Source organism: Bubalus kerabau, chromosome 7 (assembly GCF_029407905.1).
Source record: "Bubalus kerabau isolate K-KA32 ecotype Philippines breed swamp buffalo chromosome 7, PCC_UOA_SB_1v2, whole genome shotgun sequence".
Taxonomy (NCBI): Eukaryota; Metazoa; Chordata; class Mammalia; order Artiodactyla; family Bovidae; genus Bubalus; species Bubalus kerabau.
In genome coordinates this window covers 107984103-108006049 of record NC_073630.1, presented here as the reverse complement: position 1 = coordinate 108006049, position 21947 = coordinate 107984103, and the positions used below count along the sequence as shown (strand labels likewise).

The window sequence follows — 21947 nt, the reverse complement described above, 5'->3', positions numbered from 1 at the left end:
GAGGTGCAGGGTGGATTGGCCCCAGCTGGAGATGGGACTGGAGCCGCACCTTGGCAGGATAATGCTGCCAAGAGCAATGCTTACAGAAATGCCCTCGTTGTTGTGTGGCAGTATGCTGTAACCATTTCTTGTGTATTAATTCTCTGACTCCTCCCAACAGCCCTCTGAAATGTATATTTTGTTATCATCATCCCCATTTTACAGATGAGAAAACCAAGCCTCAGGGAGCTTAGTATTTATATTGAGGACATAATAAAAATGTTAAAGTTTAGAGGCACTGGTCCAGAGAGTGGAAGCTTCTGATAAATAAATGAGACACGTGAGACCAGACTCCTCCTTTCAGGAAAACAGTAGGTGGGGGAGGGGTGTAAAGAGAGGATACTCACGCCCTGAGGACACCTTATTCTGTCCACCTGCTCTGACCAGTGGGGGCCTTAGTATGATACTGATGAACTGAGTAGGGAGGGGGCTTGAGGGTGGAAACCACTTTCCGTCCAGCCTAAAGTAATGGGAGCCGATGGGACATGGGTGTCAAGTACCCTAAGAGGGAGGGAAGAGGGACAGGGAGGAAGGAGACAAGGAGATGGTGAAGGGAGAAAAGAGCGTGTCAGAAGGAAGGTGGGAGGGGAGAAGGAGGAAAATCCAAATAGTCAGTATTGGTTCTCCAGGGAATCTGGGAACCTACCATCAACAGATAAAGGTGTAAAGAAGATGTGGTTTAGCTATATAACAGAATACCATGCAGCCTTAAAAAAAAGAATGAAAACTTGCCATTTGAAGCAACATGGATGGACCTGGAGGGCCTTATGCTAAGTGTCACCGTGCTTTGCATTATCCTTGAACGTTATTCATCTTAGAGTTGAAAGTTTGTACCCTCTTACCAACCTTTCCCTATTTCCTCCTCTTCTAGCCCCTGGCAACCACTTTTCTACTCTCTGTTTCTATAAGTTTGGCTTTTTTTTTTAGATTCCGCATACAACTGAGACCGTGCAGTACCTGTCCTTCTCTTTCTGACTTCTCACTTAGCATAATGCCCTCAAGGTCCAACACTTAGGTTGCTTCCATGGCTTCAGTTCAATCTCTCAGTTGTGTCCAATTCTTGCGACCTCATGGACTGCAGCAGGCTTCCCACTAATTCCCAGAGCAGTTAGCTCTGCACTAACTCCCAGACCTTGCTCAAACTCATGTCCATTGAGTTGGTGATGCCATCCAACCATCTCATCCTCTGTCATCCCCTTCTCCTCCCGCCTTCAATCTTTCTCAGCATCAGGGTCTTTTCCAATGAGTCAGTTCTTCACATCAGGTGGCCGAAGTATTGGAGTTTCAGCTTCAGCATCAGTCCTTCCAATGAATATTCAGGACTGATTTCCTTTAGGATGGACTTGTGATTGTGATTCCACTTATTATTATGATTCCATAGCTTGGCTACTGTCAATGATGTGGCCAAAACAGACCCTTCTAAAGTATCAAATAAATACAAATGTAAATAAAAGTTCTAATATTTTCTTCCTGTACATCTTCCCTTGCATACCACAGTGTTAAATCAGATGGGAGATAACCCAGCTGCCTGCAGCTCTTGCTAACTGCTTTTTCTGATTCTCTGTCTCCAGGACACGTTCACATCACAGACTTCAACATAGCGACAGTCGTGAAAGGCGCAGAAAAGGCTTCCTCCATGGCCGGGACCAAGCCCTACATGGGTGAGTGTTCCAGGCCCCCTCAGGCCTCAGCGTTCCTCTCCTGCTACATCCCACCCCTCCCTCATCCCGCCTCCCACCCCCATACCAGACCCCAGCCATGCTCTCTCACACCTTTGGCCCTTACCTAAGCTATCTGCCTTGCCAGGAAGACCTTCTCCTCCTCTGTATTTTAGAGAATGCTTACTCAGTCCGAAAGGTTGGCTCAGTTCAGTTGAGTTCAGTTCAGTCGCTCAGTCATGTCCAACTCTTTGCAACCCCATGAACTGCAATACACCAGGCCTCCCTGTCCATCACCAACTCCCGGAATTCACCCAAACTCACGTCCATTGAGTCGGTAATGCCCATCCAACCATCTCATCCTCTGTCCTCCCCTTCTCTTCCTGCCCTCAATCCTTACCAGCATCAGGGTCTTTTCCAATGAGTCAGCTCTTCACATCAGGTGGCCAAAGTATTGGAGTTTCAGCTTCAACATCAGTCCTTCCAATGAACACCCAGAACTGATCTTCTTTAGGATGGACTGGCTGAATCTCCTTGCAGTCCAAGGGACTCTCAAGAGTCTTCTCCAGCACCACAGTTCAAAAGCATCAATTCTTTGGCGCTTAGCTTGCTTTATAGTCCAGCTCTCTCATCCATACATGACTACTGGAAAAACCATAGCCTTGACTAAATGGACCTGTGTTGACAAAGTAATGTCTCTGCTTTTTAATACGCTGTCTAGGTTGGTCATAACTTTCCTTCCAAGGAGTAAGCGTCTTTTAATTTCATGGCTGCAATCACCACCTGCAGTGATTTTGGAGCCCCAAAAAATAGTCAGCCACAGTTTCCACTGTTTCCCCATCTATTTGCCATGAAGTGATGAGACCGGTTGCCATGCTCTAGGTTTTCTGAATGTTGAACTTTAAGCCAACTTTTTCACTCTCCACTTTCACTTTCATCAAGAGGCTCTTTAGTTCTTCTTCACTTTCTGCCATAAGGGTGGTGTCATCTGCAAATCTGAGGTTATTGATATTTCTCCTGGCAATCTTGATTCCAGCTTGGCTCAAGCTTAGGAAAAAAACAAGCAATAAACCCTTCTTCTTTTTCATTAAAGTCCAGCAGTGTTGCCAAAATACAGTTTTGCTATTGGTTGTTGCAGGTCTATATTCTGAAGTACACATTGCTCTTCCAATGTAGTTTCAGGTTGGTTTTTCCGTAGGACTTTTGAGGGAAATGTCATATTGCACCGAGTCTTAGTTATGAGGGCTTCCCAGGTGGCTTAGTGTTAAAAAAACCGGCCTACCAATGCAGGAGACGTAAGAGACGTGGGTCTGATCCCTGGGTCGGGAAGATCTCCTGGAGGAGGGCATGAAAACCCACTTCAGTGTTCTTGCCTGGAAAATCCCATGGACAGAAAAGCTTGGTGGGCTATAACATGGGGTCACAAAGAGTCAGATGCGACTGAAGTGACTTAGCACATACACACTGGGTCTTAGTTGTGGGATATTTAGTTGCGGCATGCAGGATCTAGTTCTCCTACCAGGGATGAAACCCAGACCCCCTGCATTGGGAACATGGAGTCGTAGCCACTGGACCACAAGGGAAGCTCCCGGAAATGTCTTTTGCTTTAATCCACATTCTGTCCTTTTACTTTCTTTTCTTTGTTAAGGATCCTTATTACCTGAATGTTGGGTCTTCTTTGCCAATCCTCAACATTTGCCATTTTCAAATCCTTTGTCTTTCTTCCTATGTTCAAATGGCTTCTCAATTTTTTATCTTCTCTTTATTTTAAAGCAGTCTCTATTGTATTTGTTTTGTGCGCTTTCTCATGAAGTATTTATTTCTGAAATAATTTTCCTTTTTTCTAATGTTTTTCACGAGTCCTCTTATGAGATTTCTGAGTATCTATAATTTACATGTTCTTTCATGTCTTGCATAATTTTTAATGTCTATATTATTCATTCTTAATGTCTATGTAGTTATCAATTGCTGATGACAAACCATGTCAAAACCTAGATGTTTAGAACAGTAGCAATCTTTTATTTATCACATCTGCCACTTGATTGAGTGGTTTTTCTTCTGGTTTTGGCTAGGCCCACTCATTCAGCTGCTGGGCCACCCTGCTGCTGCTAAGTCGCTTCAGTTGTGTCCAACTCTGTGCGACACCACAGACGGCAGCCCACCAGGCTCCCCCACCCCTGGGATTCTTCAGGCAAGAACACTGGAGTGGGTTGTCATTTCCTTCTCCAATGCATGCAAGTGAAAAGTGAAAGTGAAGTTGCTTAGTCGTGTCTGACTCTTAGCAGCCCCATGGACTGCAGCCCACCAGGCCCTTCCGTCCATGGGATTTTCCGGGCAAGAGTACTGGAGTGGGACACCTGAAATGAACGGGCCCCTCTCTCTGCATGGTCTTTTATCATCAAGGAGACGAGAGTGAACTTGCTCACATGATGGCAGCAGTTTCAAGAAGGAAAGCCCAACTCTCAAGTGCCTACCGACCCTCTCCTTGCTTCACATTTCCTGATGTCCAATTGGCCAAAGCAAGTGACGTGACAAAGACCAGGGCCCACATGGGAGGGGACTGCGTAGAGTGTGGGTACCTGATGGCCTGATCCATTGGGAACCATTCATAAAACAATCCGCCACACTGTCTTTTCTGAGGTACTTTCGTTGTCCAGTGTTGTTCTGCTTGCCATTGTCCTTTCTCTTACAATCACTTTGCATGGAATTTCACTTAATGTTGGTTTTCCTGAATCATTAGAAGATGGTGTGGTTCAGGGTAGCTTCTCTAACCGACCTGCCTCTTCTTCTATTGTTTATGTGACATGTCATGTCTCTAGGCAGCTTGCTACCTGGGATTTCCTGGCCCAGTCCTCTTGCCCACTTCCATCTGGACTTCCCCTTTCTTTCATCTGTAGGGCCCCCATCCTGCTTAGTTTTGATTTCACTCCCAACAGTTTCTCCTTGGGATCCTTCCTAGAAGAGAGCTCTGGCTGGATTGATTGAAGGGATTTTGTGTTTCAGACTCCAACTTCTGCAGAACTCACCAAGGACACTTTTCATTTACCTGAGATGGGGCTGGACAAGCCTCTCCCTGTTTCAGCTGCTGTTCTCAGACTGGCTATTCTTCCCAGTCAGTGTCTGCTGGCTCCTTTGGAATTCTCTGTCCTCTGGTCCATCATCGGCTGTGTTATTTTTATACAGAAATCACTGCCATAGAGGGCTTATCACTGTTGCTGGTTTGTTCCCATCTGCTTGTATTTTGGGGTTTGTGGGAACAACTTAGCTTTACAGTAAGTGTTACCCATGGTTTTTGCTTTATCTTGTATCTGCTCTGCCAGTGTTTATATGTGGATTGTGAAGATTCAAGAACTATGTCATCACGTCTCCAGAATTGACTCCTTGTGTTATTTATCATTAGCTTAATAAATAAATTATATAATAGTGAAACAATACTTTTTAGTATTTACTATGTGCTGGGCATTCTATCCATAACCTTATTTAAGCCTCATAAACATGCATGCGTGCTTAGTCACTTCAGTTGTGTCTGGCTCTTTGTGACCCTGGACTGTAGCCTGCCAAGCTTCTGTGTCCATGGGATTCTCCAGGCAAGAATTGTGGAGTGGGTTGCCATGCCCTCCTCCAGGGGATCTTCCCAAGCCGGGGATCAAACTCATGTCTCTTATGTCTCCTGCATGTACAGGCAGGTTCTTTACCACTAGCGCCACCTGGGAAGCCATTCATAAACATAAAGTAGGCACAATTATTTATTCCCACTTTTAGAGTCGAGAAAATGGGTTGAGAGTTAGGTGACCTGCCCAGGTTGACATTGGGGTGAGAGCAGAGCCAAGTCAGTGTGAATAGCAGAGGGTATACATATGAGCAGATCTGTCTACTTCAGAGTCCCCTTGGGATGCTAAATACAGACCCCAGTACAGCTTTCTTTCTTTTTTTTTTTTAATTTTTTTATAACAGAAGTATTTTTTTTATTTTATTTTATTTTTAAAATTTACATAAAGTATTTTTATTTTTTACTTTACAATATTGTATTGGTTTGCCATACATCAACATGAATCTGCCACGGGTGTACACATGTTCCCCATCCTGAACCCCACTCCCACCTCCCTCCCCATACCATCCCTCTGGGTCATCCCTGTGCACCAGCCCCAAGCATCCTGTATCCTGCATCAAACCTGGACTGGCAATTTGTTTCTTATATGATATTATACATGTTTCAATGCCATTCTCCCAAATCATCCCACTCTCTCCCTCTCCCACAGAGTCCAAAAGACTGTTCTATACATCTGTGTCTCTTTTGCTGTCTCGCATACAGGGTTATCATTACCATCTTTCTAAATTCCATATATATGCATTAGTATACTGTCCCAATACAGCTTTCATTGTTGACGATCCTTCTGAAATCCCTTTCCAGAAGAATCCAGATCTGGGGCAGTTCTGGAGGTCAGATCTGCAGTAAGATCCAACAGAGATCAGATGGGCAGGACTTAGAGATTGAGAATGGCAGTGAAGGAGCGGGCAAGGCTGCCTCCAGGCCTCTGGGTCTAGCAGCAGAGTGGATTCCAGGGAGGCTCCCGTGCAGAGTGCACCACAGGAGGGGCGAGTGCGAGGAATGGTGGGAAGGATGGACTTGGAGGCGAGGCGTCTGTAGGAACTTCCAGACATTCGGATGTACTCCAAGCATCTGGAGAGTGATGTGGACTCAGTCTGTGCATTGAGAGTTACCGTCATGGAGACACAGCAAAGCCAAGGCAGTGGGAGAGAAAAACACTGATTCTAAGCCCAGGAGCATCTTGCCCGAAGGGGTGGAGAGAGGCCAGAAGAGTCATCATCTGCAGAGGGAACATGGAGGAGAGGGGAGAAGAATCTCCCATTTGGAGCTGCCTCCATAATCCTATAGATTAGTTCCTACTGCCTTTAGGCTATTTCCAAAAAGAAAATTGATCTCTAGGAAATTGGGTTCTTGACCACTGGAGAAGTTCAAGAGTGTTCTCTCAATGCTGACCTTTCAGCCCCTGTTTTACCGCCATTCAGAGCAGACTTTCCTGGGTGCCTCGGCTTCCCACTCCTGTCTGAAGCTCCTCTGTCCTGGCTCTTAGCCTCTGGGAAAGCAGGCCCATGGTGACCCAGCTGGCCACTCTCTACAGTGGCCCCACCTTCCAAAGGGAGAAGAAAGCTGGACATGTATTGTGATCCCATCACATGTCTGTCATCACGTTTAATCCCCAGAAGATCCAGGAGAGTTTTTCATATCTCTCTCATTTTATATAAGAGTAAGCTGAGGCCCAGAGAGGTTAATTAACCTATGCTGAATCACACAGCTGCCAAGGGATAGAGCCAGAATTTGAAGCCACATGTATATGGGTCTGAAGTCACTGCTTTTTTTAAAAAAATGTTTAATGAAATATAGTTGATTTATGATGTCATGTTAGTTTCAGGTATACAACGAAGTGATTCAGTTATATGTGTGTGTGTGTGTGTGTGTGTATATATATATATATATATATATATATATATATATATGGAAAGAGAATGTTAAAAAATATTGTTTTAAACATTCTCTTTTCTCTTAGGTTATTGCAATATATTGAGTATAGTTCTCTTCATTATGTAGTAGGTGCTTGTTGGTTAGCTATTTTATATATGCTATGCTATGCTATGCTATGCTAAGTCACTTCAGTCGTGTCCGACTCTGTGTGACCCCATAGACAGCAGCCCACCAGGCTCCCCCATCCCTGGGATTCTCCAGGCAAGAACACTGGAGTGGGTTGCCATTTCCTTCTCCAATACATGAAAGTGAAAAGTGAAAGTGAAGTCGCTCAGTTGTGTCCGACTCTTAGCGACCCCGTGGACTGCAGCCTACCAGGCTCCTCTGTCCATGGGATTTTCCAGGCAAGAGTACTGGAGTGGGGTGCCATTGCCTTCTCCGATTTTATATATAGTAGTGTGTATATATTTATCCCAAACTCCTAATTTATGCCTCCCCCACTTTCCCTGGGTAACCATAAGCTTTTTATGTCTATAAGTCTATTTCTGTTTTGTAAATAAGTTTATTCGTATCATTTTTTTGGATTCCACATATAAGCAATATCATATGTATTTGTCTTTCTCTGTTGGGTTTTTTCACTCAGTTTGACAATCTCTAGGCCCATCAATGTTGCTGTAAATGATGTTATTTCATTCTTTATGTGAAATAATGTTCCACGGTATAGATATAGATATATAATATACACACACACCTCATCTTCTTTAGGTTTCCCAGGTGGTGCTAGTGGTAAAGAGCCTACCGACCAATGCAGGAGACATGAGAGGTGTGGGTTCGATCGCTGGATTGGGAAGATCCCCTGGAGGAGGGCATGGCAACCCATTCCAGTATTCTTGCCTGGAGAATCCCAGGGAGAGAGGAGCCTGGCAGCTGCAGTCCGTAGGGTCACAAAGAGTCAGACACGATGGAAGCGACTTAGCACACACACATCTTCTTTATCCATTTGTCTGTTGATGGACACTTGCCTCCAGAGTTCATGCTTTTGCCACTATACCAAGTCGCCTTTTGACACTGAGTTCTTGTATCAGAAAGCCACATTTCTCAGACAAGAGAAAGGTGTATTATCCCAGTTGTACCTGGGATTCTGGACTTCTGGTGTCCTTCTAATTAAGGGATCTTTGGTACTGAATTGATAAACAAATGTGCAGGAGAGGCTTTTGTGAGATTTGGAAAGCGCAACTTATTTACCAAAAGGAAATAATTTCAGAGACCATAGGGGTTGGCAGTGCCAGGCAGTAGGAGGTTAGTAGGGAAGATGAGGGTGAGGGGAAAACTCTCTCAATCAAGTCACATTCTGCAGTTCCCAGGGCTGTAAATTCCTGCTACCAAGCAGCAGCTTTGTTGACTTCGTTCACTTGAGCTATTTGGTTCAAAGGCCCAATAACAAGTTCCCAGAATGTTCCAAACATGCATTCAGGGAACGGGCTGATGAGTAAGCTCCCAAAGGTTGCTCATGAAGAATGATCCCAGAAGAAACATTTGCATAGAGCTGAATTTTAATTAATTAAAAAAGCAGATGGAATTCACAAACAGAGAAAAAAAGAACTCTCTGAAAGGTGCCAGATTAGAAGTAAGAAATGTTCCAGCAGCTGTCCGGGGCTTCAGTTTATCCATCTGAAGTGAGATGAAGAACTGAGCATTCTTTCAGCAAACATGGAATGTTTGCGTGTCAGGAGTGCAGGGCTCAGAGTCAGGCACTGGGCCCCAGGGACTCAGCATCTCTGGGACAGACAGCTGTGAAGGCCTGCATGTAAGCTGGTCCCTGTCAAGAAAGACTCCCCAGAATGGGACCATCTGAGTTAGACTCACAGGGTGTGTTCACAGCTCACCTGCTGGGTGAGGGTAAGGAGAGGCCATTCCAGTCCATGCAAAGGCATGGATGGGGTCATAACATGGTGGTCTGGGAGACCCTAGTGGTCCTGTTTTTTAATAGCTTTATAGAATTAGAGGAGGTGGGAGGGAGACGAGACACACCAAAGCACCAGGGTCTTGAATGCCATGATAAGGGTCATGGAACCAGAAGAAATGCCAATGCCAGAGACGGTCATGATCAGACTCATGGGATCAGCCTCAAGGGTGTCCTTGGAGAAGCAGACAGGTAACTGAGCTTGCCAGGAATGGGTCCCGATGAAGCGTGGGCTTCAGCATCAGGCGGTTTGAGTATCTTCTGCTTAGAGACTAGGTGAACTTAGATAAATTACATTATCCAGTATAAGGTACATAAAGCACCCAGCGTGGTGAAGGATGAACCACGGGACCTGATAGTGTCTTCATCTGAGAAATGGGACTAATGGTTATGCAAGAATGGCAACCCACTCCAGTATTCTTGCCTGGGGAATTCCATGGACAGAGGAGCCTGGAGGGCTACAGTCCATGGGGTCACAAAGAGTCAGACACAACTGAGTGACTAACTTCCCTGGTGGCTCAAGAATCTGCCTGCAATGTGGGAGACCTGGGTTCGATCCCTGGGTTGGGAAGATCCCCTGGAGGAGGGCATGGCAACACTCCAGTACTCTTGCCTGGAGAATCCCTGTGGACAGAGGAGCCTGGTGGGCTACAGTCCATGGGGTTGCAAAGAGTTGGACACTAACGACTAAGCACTAACTGACACTGAACTTCTAAGCACACAGATTGACTAACACTTTCAGTTGGCCTTAGAGGCTGTTTGTGAGGAGTTCACGATGTGACTGTGGAAGACCAGTACGTGACACAAAGCCAAGTGTAGATACATCACGCTGGTAGCTAACACTACTGTTGCACTTGTCATTGTTATCCTTCAGATGCTTGATTAGTTGGTATATGTTAAGCCCTGGGAATCCAGAGCCAGATATGACATTTCCTTGCCTTATGGAGCTTGCAGTCTAGTCAGGAAAACAGACTCAAAACAGATCCTAATTCATGGTTACAGCTGGATCGATTGGGAGTAGGTGGGGGTGGGGGGGAGTGCCCTGGGAGACCAGGGGGCTGTCCTTTCCCCAGTGAGCAAACACCCTCACTGTGCTGAGTTGTTGTGGAGGCACCATGGCCCATGGCCCATGGCCACGCTTGTGCTTTCCTTGTAGAAACGATGGAGGTTAGAGGAAGTGAAGCATGCTGCCCTCTGTGCCAGAGAAAGTGACAGAGTCAGCATTCAGACTCAGGTCAGTGAGGCTCCAAGACCCAGTATCTTCCCTGAGAACCTGCCAGTCATCCACCCATCCATTCGACAGAGATTTGTTGAGCACCTTCCACATGGCAGGCAGGGTTCTACAGGCTGGAAATACATCTGTGAACAAAATATTCCTGCCCTCATTGGTTTGGCTGTTTGTGAGAGAGACAATCACTTTGCAAATCATCAAACCAATAAACATATAGTTTGAGATGTTTATTTTTGAGGAAGAATTTCCATGCAGCAAAATGCACTCTTTTAGTGTATAATACTGTGAATTTGGACAAACACATACAGTCATGCAGCCACCACCATAACAAAGACAGAGAAAAAGTTCCAGCACCTCTAAAATTCTCTTATCACAGTCCCTGGGAGCTAGTGATCAGTACCCCTATAACTTGTACTAGTCCAGAAAGTCATAAAAACAGAGCCATATTGTCTATAACTTTGGGACTCTAGCTTTTTTTTTTTACTCAGAATGCTGTGTTTGAGACTTAGCTATGTTGTGGGGATCAGCAGTTTTCCTTTTGTTTGCTGAGTAGGACTCCTTTGGATGAATGAAAGTGAAAGTGAAAGTCGCTCAGTCATGTCTGACTCTTTGCAATCCCATGGACTATACAGTCCATGGAATTCTCCAGGCCAGAATGCTGGAGTGGGTAGCCTTTCCCTTCTTCAGGGGATCTTCCCAACCCAGGAATCGAACCCAGGTCTCCCACACTGCAGGCGGATTCTTTACCAGCTGAACCACAAAGACAGTGAAAGAGAGAAAGTGAAGTCGCTCAGTCATGTCCGACTCTTTGCGACCCCGTGGACTGTAGCCCACCAGGTTCCTCGGTCCATGGGATTCTCCAGACAAGAATACTGGAGTGGGTTGCCATTTCCTTCTCCAGGGGATCTTCCCGACCCAGGGATTGAACCTCGGTCTCCCACATTCCAGGCAGACGCTTGAACCTCTGAGCCACAAGGGAAGCCCCAAATACACATCCAGTATGTATATTGAATGAATATACATAATCAGTTTATCCATCCACCAGCTGTAGGGCATTTGAGTGGTTTCCAGTTTTACAAAATTAAAGATAAACTGTTTACATGCAGGTTTTTATACGAACTTTAGTTTCTAGTTGTTGTTGTTCAGTTGCAAAGTCGTGTCAGATTCTGCAGTCCCATGGACTGCAGCACGCCAGGCTCCTCTGTTCTCCATGATCTCCTCCTCTGTCCTCCATCATCTCCTGGAGTTTGCTCAAATTCATGTCCATTGAGTCGGTGATGCTATCTAACCATCCCATCCTCTGCTGCCCCCTTCTCCCTTTGCCTTCAATCTTTCCCAGAATCAGGGTCTTTTCCAATGAGTCGGCTCTTCACATCAGGTGGCCAAAGTATTGGAGCTTCAGCTTCAGCATCAGTCCTTCCAATGAATATTCAAGATTGATTTCCTTTAGGATTGACTTAAGTTGCTACTTCTATAGAATAATTAGTTAGAAGTGGGACTCTTGGATCCTATATGTGTACGTTTAACTTTATAAGAAGCTAACAAACTGTTGAACATGTTTCGTTTGCTTATTTGCCATCCATGCTCCTTCTTTGTGAAGTATGTGCTCACATCATTGGCCATTAATTTATTGGATTGATTGAGTTTTATTATATATTCTGGTTATAAGTCCTTTACCAGACATGTTTGCAAATATTTCCACCAGTCAGTGGATTATCTTTCTATTACATTAATAGAGTCTTTTAAAAGGCAGATGTTTTAAATGCAAATAAAGTCCAATTTCTTTTTCATTTATTGATCATGTACTGGATGTCATATCTAAGCATCTTTTCCTCCATCACTGCTGCTGCTACTGCTGCTAAGTCACTTCAGTCGTGTCCGACTCTGTGTGACCACATAGAGGGCAGCCCCGCAGGCTCCCCCGTCCCTGGGATTCTCCAGGCAAGAGTACTGGAGTGGGGTGCCATTGCCTTCTCCCTCCTCCCTCATATAAGGTCGCAAAGATTTTCTCCTTTGTTTTCTCATAGAAGTTTTACACTTTTGCATTTTATATTTAGAGCTAGAGTTCATTTTGAGCTCACTTTCGAATATGATGTGAAGGTTCATTTATTTGCAAAGACTGTTCAGTTGTTCTATCCAGCACCATTTGTTGCAAAGACAGTTCTTTCTCTATTGCACTGGCCTTGCAACTTCATCAACACTCAATTGACCATAAATGTATGGGTCTATTTTCTGGATTCCATTGATCTATTTGTTTATGCTTTAGCCAATCTCATACTTTTCCAGTTGCTTCATAGTAATATTTGAATCAGGTAGTGAAAGTCCTTCAATTTTTTCTTCTTTTCAAAATTATTTGAGCTGTTCCTATACCCTTTGCCTTTTCATGTAAATTTTATCATAGAATCAGATTGCTGATTTCTACCCCCACCCCCAAAAAAAGTCCTGATGGCTTTTGTTAGGATTACACTGAATCTAGGTCAGTTTAGAAAGAAGTGACAACCTAACAATGTTGAGTCTTCCAATCCATAAAGGCAGAATCTCTCTCCATATGTTTAGATGACCTTGGATTCTTTTAGTTTTCAGCCTACCAATCTTGCAAATATTTTGTTACAAGTAGACCTGTCTTGGGCTTCCCTCATAGCACAGTTGGTAAAGAATCCACCTGCAATGCAGGAGACCCAGGTTTGATTCCTGGGTTGGGAAGATCCCCTGGAGAAGGGAAAGGCTACCGACTCCAATATTCTGGCCTGGAGAATTTCATGGACTGTATAGTCCATGGAGTCACAAAGAGTCAGACAGGACTGAGCAACCTTCACTCACTCACTTAGGCCTATCTTATGAATTTTGGATGCTATCCAAATGGTGTATTTTTTAAAAATTCAGTTCCAAGTCATTCATTGCTAATCTTTAGAGACACAACTGATTTTTGTGTGTTGACCTGATATCCTGTAATTTTGCTAAATTCACTTATCAGTTCCAGCAGGTGTTTTAGTAAATTCTTTGAATTTTCTATGTAGGCAGTAAAGGCAGTTTTACTTTCTCCTGTCCAATCTGCATGCCTTTCTTTGTGTTATTGCCCTGTCTAGAACATTTACTCTTGGTCTTGATCCTGATTTTTGTCCTAAATCAATTAGTTGTGGGGTTTTGTCTGTTTGTCTTGCTGCTGGGTATGATATTAGCTATAAGGTTTTTGTAGTTGCTTTTCATCAGATTAAGGAAATTTCCTTCTATTTCCAATTTTCTAAGTTTTTAAAAATCATAAATGAATGTCAAATTTTCTCAAATATCTTTTCTGTGACTATTAAGATAATCATATGGTTTCTCTTCCATAGTCCCTTGAAATACAATTATTTATTTTAGAATATTGAACAAGCCTTCTATTCCCAGAGTAAATCCCACATGGTCAAAATGTATTTTCCTTTTTATATAATGCTATAATCAATTTGCTGGTATCTCATTTACAATATTTACATCTAGGTTCATGGGGAATATTTATAGTCTTCTTGTAACTTTCTTGTGTAATTTTGATATCAGAGGAATGCTGGCAATATAAGTTGGAAAATGCTCCCTCCTACTCTGCTTTGTGGAAAAATTTGTGGAGAACTGGTATTATTTTTAGCATATTTGATTGAATTGACCACTGAAGCCACTTGGGAATGCAGTTCTTTGCAGGAAAGTTTTAACTATGAATTTGATTTCTTTAATAGACTTGATCAATTCTGTCTATCTGTTTTTTCTTAAGAAAAACCATGTAAATCTTAAGTAAGATTTTGCCATTTATGTTTAAAGAAATTTCTCTGTTTCATTTCACTTTTCATGTATTTGGGTTATCAGTTCAATTCAGTTCAGTCACTCAGTCATGTCTGACTCTTTGCGACCCCATGAGCCACAGCATACCAGGCCTCCCTGTCCATCACCAACCCCCAGAGTCCACTGAAACCCATGTCCATTGAGTCGGTGATGCCATCCAACCATCTTGTCCTCTTTCATCCCCTTCTCCTCCTGCCCTCAATCTTTCCCAGTATCAGGGTCTTTTCCAATGAGTCAGCTCTTCACATCAGGTGTCCAAAGTATTGGAGTTTCAGCTTCAACATCAGTCTTTCCAATGAACACCCAGGACTGATCTCCTTTAGGATAGACTGGTTGGATCTTCTTGCAGTCCAAGAGACTCTCAAGAGTCTTCTCCAACAGCACAGTTCAAAAGCATCAATTCTTCGGTGCTCAGCTTTCTTTATAATCCAACTCTCACATCCATACATGACCATTGTTAGGCTCGGAGTGACTATTTCCAACTCTTACATTTTCAACAGAAGCAGAATTGTTTGAGGTCTTTATAAGAATTATGTTGCAGAAAGACAGGTGCTGATGAGACAGATGGATTCGATTGGAGGGGACAGGATAACACTGATGAGGATGTGAACTTTCAGCTGGGTTCTAAAGCACAGGTAGATGTTGTGCAGTACAAAAGGTGGAAAAGCATTGCAGGAAATGGAATTGTATTTTCCTAGACCCTGAGGTAAGAAGGAGCTTGTCACATAGAAAGAACTAGAAGGAAGCTATGTTGGCCTGATAAAGTAGGCAAGGAGAGGGAGCCTGGAGGCATGGCAGGGCCAGATCATGTGGTTCTTGTATACCCACCAAAGCTTTGGACAGTGTGAAATTTTAATGAGCAATATTGGCCTCAGATAAACAGGAAATCCTGGAATCCTTTAAGAAAGCAGCACTGTCTAAATGAACTTAATCAGCCTGACATGCCATTTGGATGTTTATCCCGTTTCACATATTGACTGTAAAATGCACTGGATTCCAATCCTGTGCTTTCAGTTAGCACTTTCCATCATTCTCTAGAAAACTTTCCAAAGGTCTTTTTTGTTAATCTGTTACTTTAATCTGACATATTTCACATGAAGTAGATTTCTGCTACTGGTACATCATTTATTTCTGTACCTCATCATAACTTCAGACATGCAGATGACACCACCCTAATGGCAAAAAGTGAAGAGAAATTAAAGAAACTCTTGATGAAGGTGAAAGAGGAGAATGAAGAAGCTGGCTTAAAACTCAACATTAAAAAAATGATTTAAAAAATGAAGATCATGGCATCTGGTCCCATCACTTCATGGCAAATAGATGGGGAAACAATGGAAACAGTGACAGACTTTATTTTCTTGGGCTCCAAAATCACTGCAGATGGTGACTGTAGCCGTGAAATTAAAAGACACTTGCTCCTTGGAAGAGAAACTATGACAAACCTAGACAGAATATTAGAAAGCAGAGACATTACTTTGCCAACAAAGGCAAAGTATAGTCAATGCTATGGTTTTCCAGTAGTCATGTACACATGTGAGAGCTGGACAATAAAAAAACGCTGAGCACCAAAGAATTGATGCCTTCTAACTGAGGTGCTGGAGAAGACTCTTGAGAGTCCCTTGGACTGCAAGGAGATCAAACCAGTCAATCCTAAAAGAAATCAGTCCTGAATATTCATTGAAAGAACTGATGCTGAAGCTGAAGCTCCAATACTTTGGCCACCTGATGTAAAGAACTAACTCATTTGAAAAGACCCTGATGCTGGGAAAAATTGAAGACAGGAGAACAGACGGCAGAGGGCGAGATGGTTGGATGGCATCATCGACTCAATGGACATGAGTTTGAGCAAACTCTGGGAGATAGTGAAGGACAGGAAAGCCTGGCGTGCTGCAGTCCATGAGGTCGCAAAGAGTCAGATATGACTGAGCAACTGAACAACAGCATCAGACCTTCTGTATTTACTCACCCAATTAAGCTTCCCCTGCTTTTCCTCTTATGCAGACAGGTGAGATCCTACTGGTCCACACTGGAACAGTGTCTTACATACTTTAATAAAACCAGTCTTCTGTTGCTATTAATGCTATTTGTATCACCAAATAAAAAGAAATTATCAGATTGACACAGCAGTTTCATTTCATCTTAAATTAATATGTGTGTGACACCTGATTTCATCTCCAAGGTAAAAAGCTAAAGGAACATGAATTACCCTAAGGGATACAGACAGAGGCCAGTCATCCTGCTTATCTCTGCCTTTCACGGCTTTTCTGCAAACTCTAATCAAAGAATGATGATGGAACTCTGAATCATCTGGGGACATGTACAACATGTCCATCCGTTAGTTGGTCTTTCATTTATGGATGTATTTCATATCTCATTTGGTGATGAATTGATACAATAATAACTAGCTTATATCTATTTGGAATTTGCTCTGCATCAGCCCTTGTTCTAAATGACTCCCATATGTTATCTCGCTATGGGGTAAAGGCTGTTATTATCCCAGGGGATCTGAGACATATGCAGAAGCTAAGTGCTTGTCCAGTGATAAACAGCAAAGGTGGCCACTGAGATTCAAAGCCAGGATTCTGTGACTTCAAACTCTTTGCTATTCTGATTCCTTGAGCATCTCTATCTAGACCAGCTTCATGCTAATCCCTGAGGTTTTCACCCTGACCTAGTCATATCCTTGTTTAAAGAGCTCACAGTCCAGTGAGGGCAATGGGCGTGTATATCCTTAATTACAATATGGCCTGATTAGTGCTGTAGGGGACAGACAGACAAGGGTTTGGTAAGAATCCAGAACAGTGATATGCTTGGCCAGGAGAGGGGGAAAGAAGGGAACTGAGGATCAGGAAGGGACTTGATGAACATTCCACAGTGGGTGTAAAATTTGGTCTGGGTTTTGAGGTATAAATAGGAGTTCATGATTATAAAAATCTGGTAAAGATTATCAGGCAAATCACTGAAGATTAAAAATAAAGCATGTCCTATTTTTTCCTGTTGGCATATACTCAGTTGCTTATTCATGTCTGACCCTATGGACTGTAGCCCAGCAGGCTCCTCTGTCCTTGGGATTCTCCAGGCAAGCATACTGGAGTAGGTTACACAACAGGCATAATAAAAACAGCGGCCAAAATATGAGGAAACTGGAACCTAATTTTTTATAAATTTTTCATGCTAAGAAGTTTGACTTTTATTCTAGAGTACACAGAAAAATTTGGAGTGATTTTAATTAAGTGATTTGAACATATGCATGATAATAACACAATGTTATATTGCATTTATAGAGCACTTACTTTGTGCTTAATAAATACATGAAGAACTTCAATTTTTTATTCTCCATAACATGATGTGGCAGATATAGTTATTCCTTTTTACAGATGAAGAAAATCGAGGCAAAAAGTAACAGGCCAGACAGCTTGCTTGAGGCTGTCATGGCAGTAAGCCTAGCCTGAATCATCACCACATTCACACATACCGTCTCTTTCTTTCATTGATGCTACTGACTTAGAAAAGTGTTGCAGGAGCAGGTTCAGTTCAGTCGCTCAGTCGTGTCCGACTCTTTGCGACCCCTTGAACTGCAGCACTCCAGGGTTCCCTGTCCATCACCAACACTCAGAGTTTACCCAAACTCATGTCCATCGAGTGTATGATGCCATCCAACCATCTAATCCTCTGTCATCCCCTTCTCCTCCTGCCCTCAATCTTTCCCAGCATGAGGGTCTTTCCCAATGAGTCAGCTCATCGCATCAGGTGGCCAAAGTATTGGAGTTTCAGCTTCAACATCAGTCCTTCCAATGAACACCCAGGACTGATCTCCTTTAGGATGGACTGGTTTGATCTTGCAGTCCAAGGGACTCTCAAGAGTCTTCTCCAACACCACAGTTCAAAAGCATCAATTCTTCAGTTCTCAGCTTTCTTTATAGTCCAGCTCTCACATCCATACATGACCACTGGAAAAAACATACCTTTGACTAGATGGACCTTTTTTGGCAAAGTAATGTCTCTGCTTTTTAATATGCTGTCTAGGTTGGTCATAACTTTCCTTCCAAGGAGTAAGCGTCTTTTAATTTTATGGCTGCAGTCACCATCTGCAGTGATTTTGGAGTCCAAAAATATAAAGTCAGCCACTGTTTCCACTGTTTCCCCATCTATTTGCCATGAAGTGATGGGACCGGATGCCATGATCTTAGTTTTCTGAATGTGGAGCTTTAAGCCAACTTTCTCACTCTCCTCTTTCACTTTCATCAAGAGGCTCTTTAGTTCTTCAATTTCTGCCATAAGAGTGGTATCATCTGCATATCTGAGGTTATTGGTATTTCTCCCAGCAATCTTTATTCCAGTTTGTGCTTCATCCAGCCCAGCGTTTCTCATAATGTACTCTGCATAGAAGTTAAATAAGCAGGGTGACAATATACAGCCTTGACGTACTCCTTTTCCTGTTTGGAACCAGTCTGTTGTTGCATGTCCAGTTCTAACTGTTGCTTCCTGACCTGCATACAGGTTTCTCAAGAGGCAGATCAGGTGGTCTGGTATGCCCATCTCTTTCAGAATTTTCCACAGTTTATTGTGACCCACACAGTCAAAGGCTTTGGCATAGTCAATAAAGCAGAAATAAGTGTTTTTCTGGAACTCTCTTGCTTTTTCCATGATCCAGCAGATGTTAGCAATTTGATCTCTGGTTCCTCTGCCTTTCTAAAACCAGCTTGAACATCTGGAAGGTCACGGTTCACGTATTGTTGAAGCCTGGCTTGGAGAATTTTGACATTACTTTACTAGCATGTGAGATGAGTGCAATTGTGTGGTAGTTTGAGCATTCTTTGGCATTGCCTTTCTTTGGGATTGGAATGAAAACTGACCTTTTCCAGTCCTGTGGCCACTGCTGAGTTCTCCAAATTTGCTGACATATTGAGTGCAGGAACAGGTGGGTGGGATTAAACATCCCCAGGCTAGGGTGCATGAGGGGCTGTCATTAGTCCAGACAGCGATGAAAGAGGATCAGAGAGAAGAGGAAGATTCTGGAAGGGAACAATGATGAATCAAGAGTTAATCAAATCATCAAAGCATGGGCTTCCCAGGTGGTGCTAATGGTAAAGAATCTGCCTGTCAGTGCAGGAGACACAAGAGATGCAGGTTCAGTCCCTGGATCTGGAAGATCTCCTAGAGTAGGGAATGGCACCCATTGCAGTAATCTTGCCTGGAAAATTACATGGGCAGAGGAGCCTGGCAGGCTACAGTATGTAGGGTTGCAAAGAGTCAGACATACCTGAGCAACTGAGCACACATCAAAGCGTAGACTGATTTCTGACTCTTGCAATTGAGCAGACCATCGGCAGAGACTGGGAACCCAGAAGGGGCAGTTGGAGAGGGGGGATTTGGCTTGAGCATAGTAAGAATGCCATGCCTGTGGGGCTTCTGGGTGGAGGTGTCCAGATCTGGCCATTCTACTGGCTGGGATGTGCAAACTTAAGTGAGGCTCAGTGGACAGGAGGCCTGGGCTCTGGTCCCAGCTGGGCTGGAAGCCATGGAATGCCTCCAGTAGGCTTCAGCTTCCTCACCTACAAAATGTAGTGGAGAAAGGAAATGACCTTGAAGGTCCCCTCTAGGCTGAAATGTGGTGATTCTATATTCCCAGTCCAGAAGGACACAATTACCTGTGGAAGCCAATCCTGGAAGCCAGTCAACTTGTAAGCTAGACATTGAATAGCGTGTCACACTCCACTGCAGCAATCAAAGCCTTCAGGAATATTCATAGAGCTAAAGCAGCAGGCTAATAATTATAACTTAGGAGGTTTCTGGGAGTTTTTCCATATTTTTAGTCTAATGAGGAAGTAGCTCTGCGTGGTGAGCTGAAGGTGGCAAAACCCACCAAAGGCATATTTTCATTGCCTTGAGGTGATCTCTTTCATTCAACACCCCATGTACTTGCTTTTCTGGAAGGCCAATTCTCTGATGCCACTTGGAATCCAGACTCACTTTCCATTTAAAACCTGCATTGGCAGAATTGCTCAGCTGCTGCTAGAAATGGTTGATGGGAGGTAGGGCTGATCTTTTCATGCCACTGGTCATGCTGGAGAAGCCGCTTCCATGGAGCCTGGTATCAGCCCAGGGTATTCATTCGTGGGCTGACAAGTATCCACAGAGCATTCAGCATTCACTGGGCACCATGAAGGACCCTGGGGATGTAGCGAGGAAGGCTGCTGCCGGGGCATTGTGATTCAAGAGCCACTTTTATTAATGTGCATGTTAATGGCGAACTACACATTCTTTCGGATTATGTCAAAACCTTGATTTCCTAAATTTAGCATTCCTAGACCTTCATAAACATTCTTGATTTTGGTTCCAATTAAATTTGCAGATTTAATGCATTGACTTTGGAGAGATTTTGTACTATAAGACATGTAAAGTATGTACATATATACTACATGTTAAGTCACTTCAGTCTTGTCTGACTCTTTGCAACACTATGGACTGTAGCCCACCAGCCTCCACTGTCCATGGGATTCTCCAGGCAAGAATACTCGAGTGGGTTGCCATGCTCTCCTCCAGGGGATCTTCCCCACCCAGATATCAAAACTGCATCTCTTATGTCTCCTGCATTGGCAGGCGGGTTGTTTACCACCTCACATATGTGTAGTGTGTGTGTGCATATATTTTTTATGATACATTATTTTTCTTTTCATCATACACATAAAGATGGTATAACATGGTGGGAAATGTTTGGATATTGAAGGAGACGGAGCAAGGCTCTGGTCATCATTCTGGATGACACTGGAGAATGAGGGGAGCCAGGCTTCCAATGAGACTTGGGACTTTGATAGGTCTGTCACCGCTCCAAGCCTGACTTCCTCTTCAGTTCAGTTGTGTCCGACTCTTTGCAACCCCATGGAATGCAGCATGCCAGGCTTCCCTTCCATCACCAACTCCTAGAGCTTTCTCAAACTCATGTCCATCAAGTCAGTGAGACCATACAACCATCTCATCCTCCGTTGTCTCCTTCCCCTCCTTCCTTCAATCTTTCCCAGCATCAGGGTCTTTTCCAATGGAGTCAGTTCTTCACATCAGATGGCCAAAGTATTGGAGCTTCAGCATCAGTCCTTCCAATGAATATTTAGGACTAATTTCCTTTAGGATGGACTGGTTGGATCTCCTTGCAGTTCAAGGGACTCTCAAGAGTTTTCTCCAACACCACAGTTCAAAAGCATCAATTCTTTGGCACTCAGTTTTCTTTGTGCTCCAGCTCTCACATCCATACATGACTACTGGAAAAACCATAGCTTTGCTTCCTCAGACAGAGATAATGATCATTTTCACCTCCCAAGGTCCTTCTGAGGTTAAAAGGAGATCACGCACATGCAGCTGCAGATAGTGCTCCATAAATATTAGCTTCCCTGAGGAGTCAATAATAGAGGTAGAGAAACCTGAAGAGCTTCTAGCACATGGTAGATGCTCAGTCAATGGCACATTAATAGCACAGCTCTTAGCGTTGTAAAGAAAGCCACTGCTCATAACAGTGGGATAGTGGTATTGAGTCCCCTCTAGAAAGTTGCAAGAACAGCCTTCCACACTCTTCCACTCACCACCTAGATGGCCCTGAACTTGCCCCTTTACCTCTCTGTGTCTCTTTTTTCTTCATCTGTGGTTCAGGGTGCTTTAAGGATGTGTGCTCAATGGTGTCTGACTCTGCGACCCCATGGACTATAGCCTACCAGGCTTTGCTGTCCATGGAATTTTCCAGGCAAGAGTCTACTGGAACAGGTTGCC

The 21947-nt window shown here is 43.7% G+C and overlaps 1 protein-coding gene across 2 annotated transcripts in view; it reads left to right on the top strand.

Annotated features, from left to right (window-relative positions):
* Positions 1 to 21947, top strand: part of STK32B (serine/threonine kinase 32B) — a 399639-nt gene that overhangs the window by 328061 nt on the left and 49631 nt on the right. Inside the window, exon 6 of one of the 2 annotated variants that reach the window (XM_055589084.1) lies at positions 1611 to 1700. The exons of the other annotated variant lie outside the window; for it this stretch is intronic. Coding sequence (XP_055445059.1) covers positions 1611 to 1700 — 90 coding nt within the window. The remainder of the gene's footprint in view (positions 1 to 1610; positions 1701 to 21947) is intronic. 2 annotated transcript variants of the gene reach the window in all.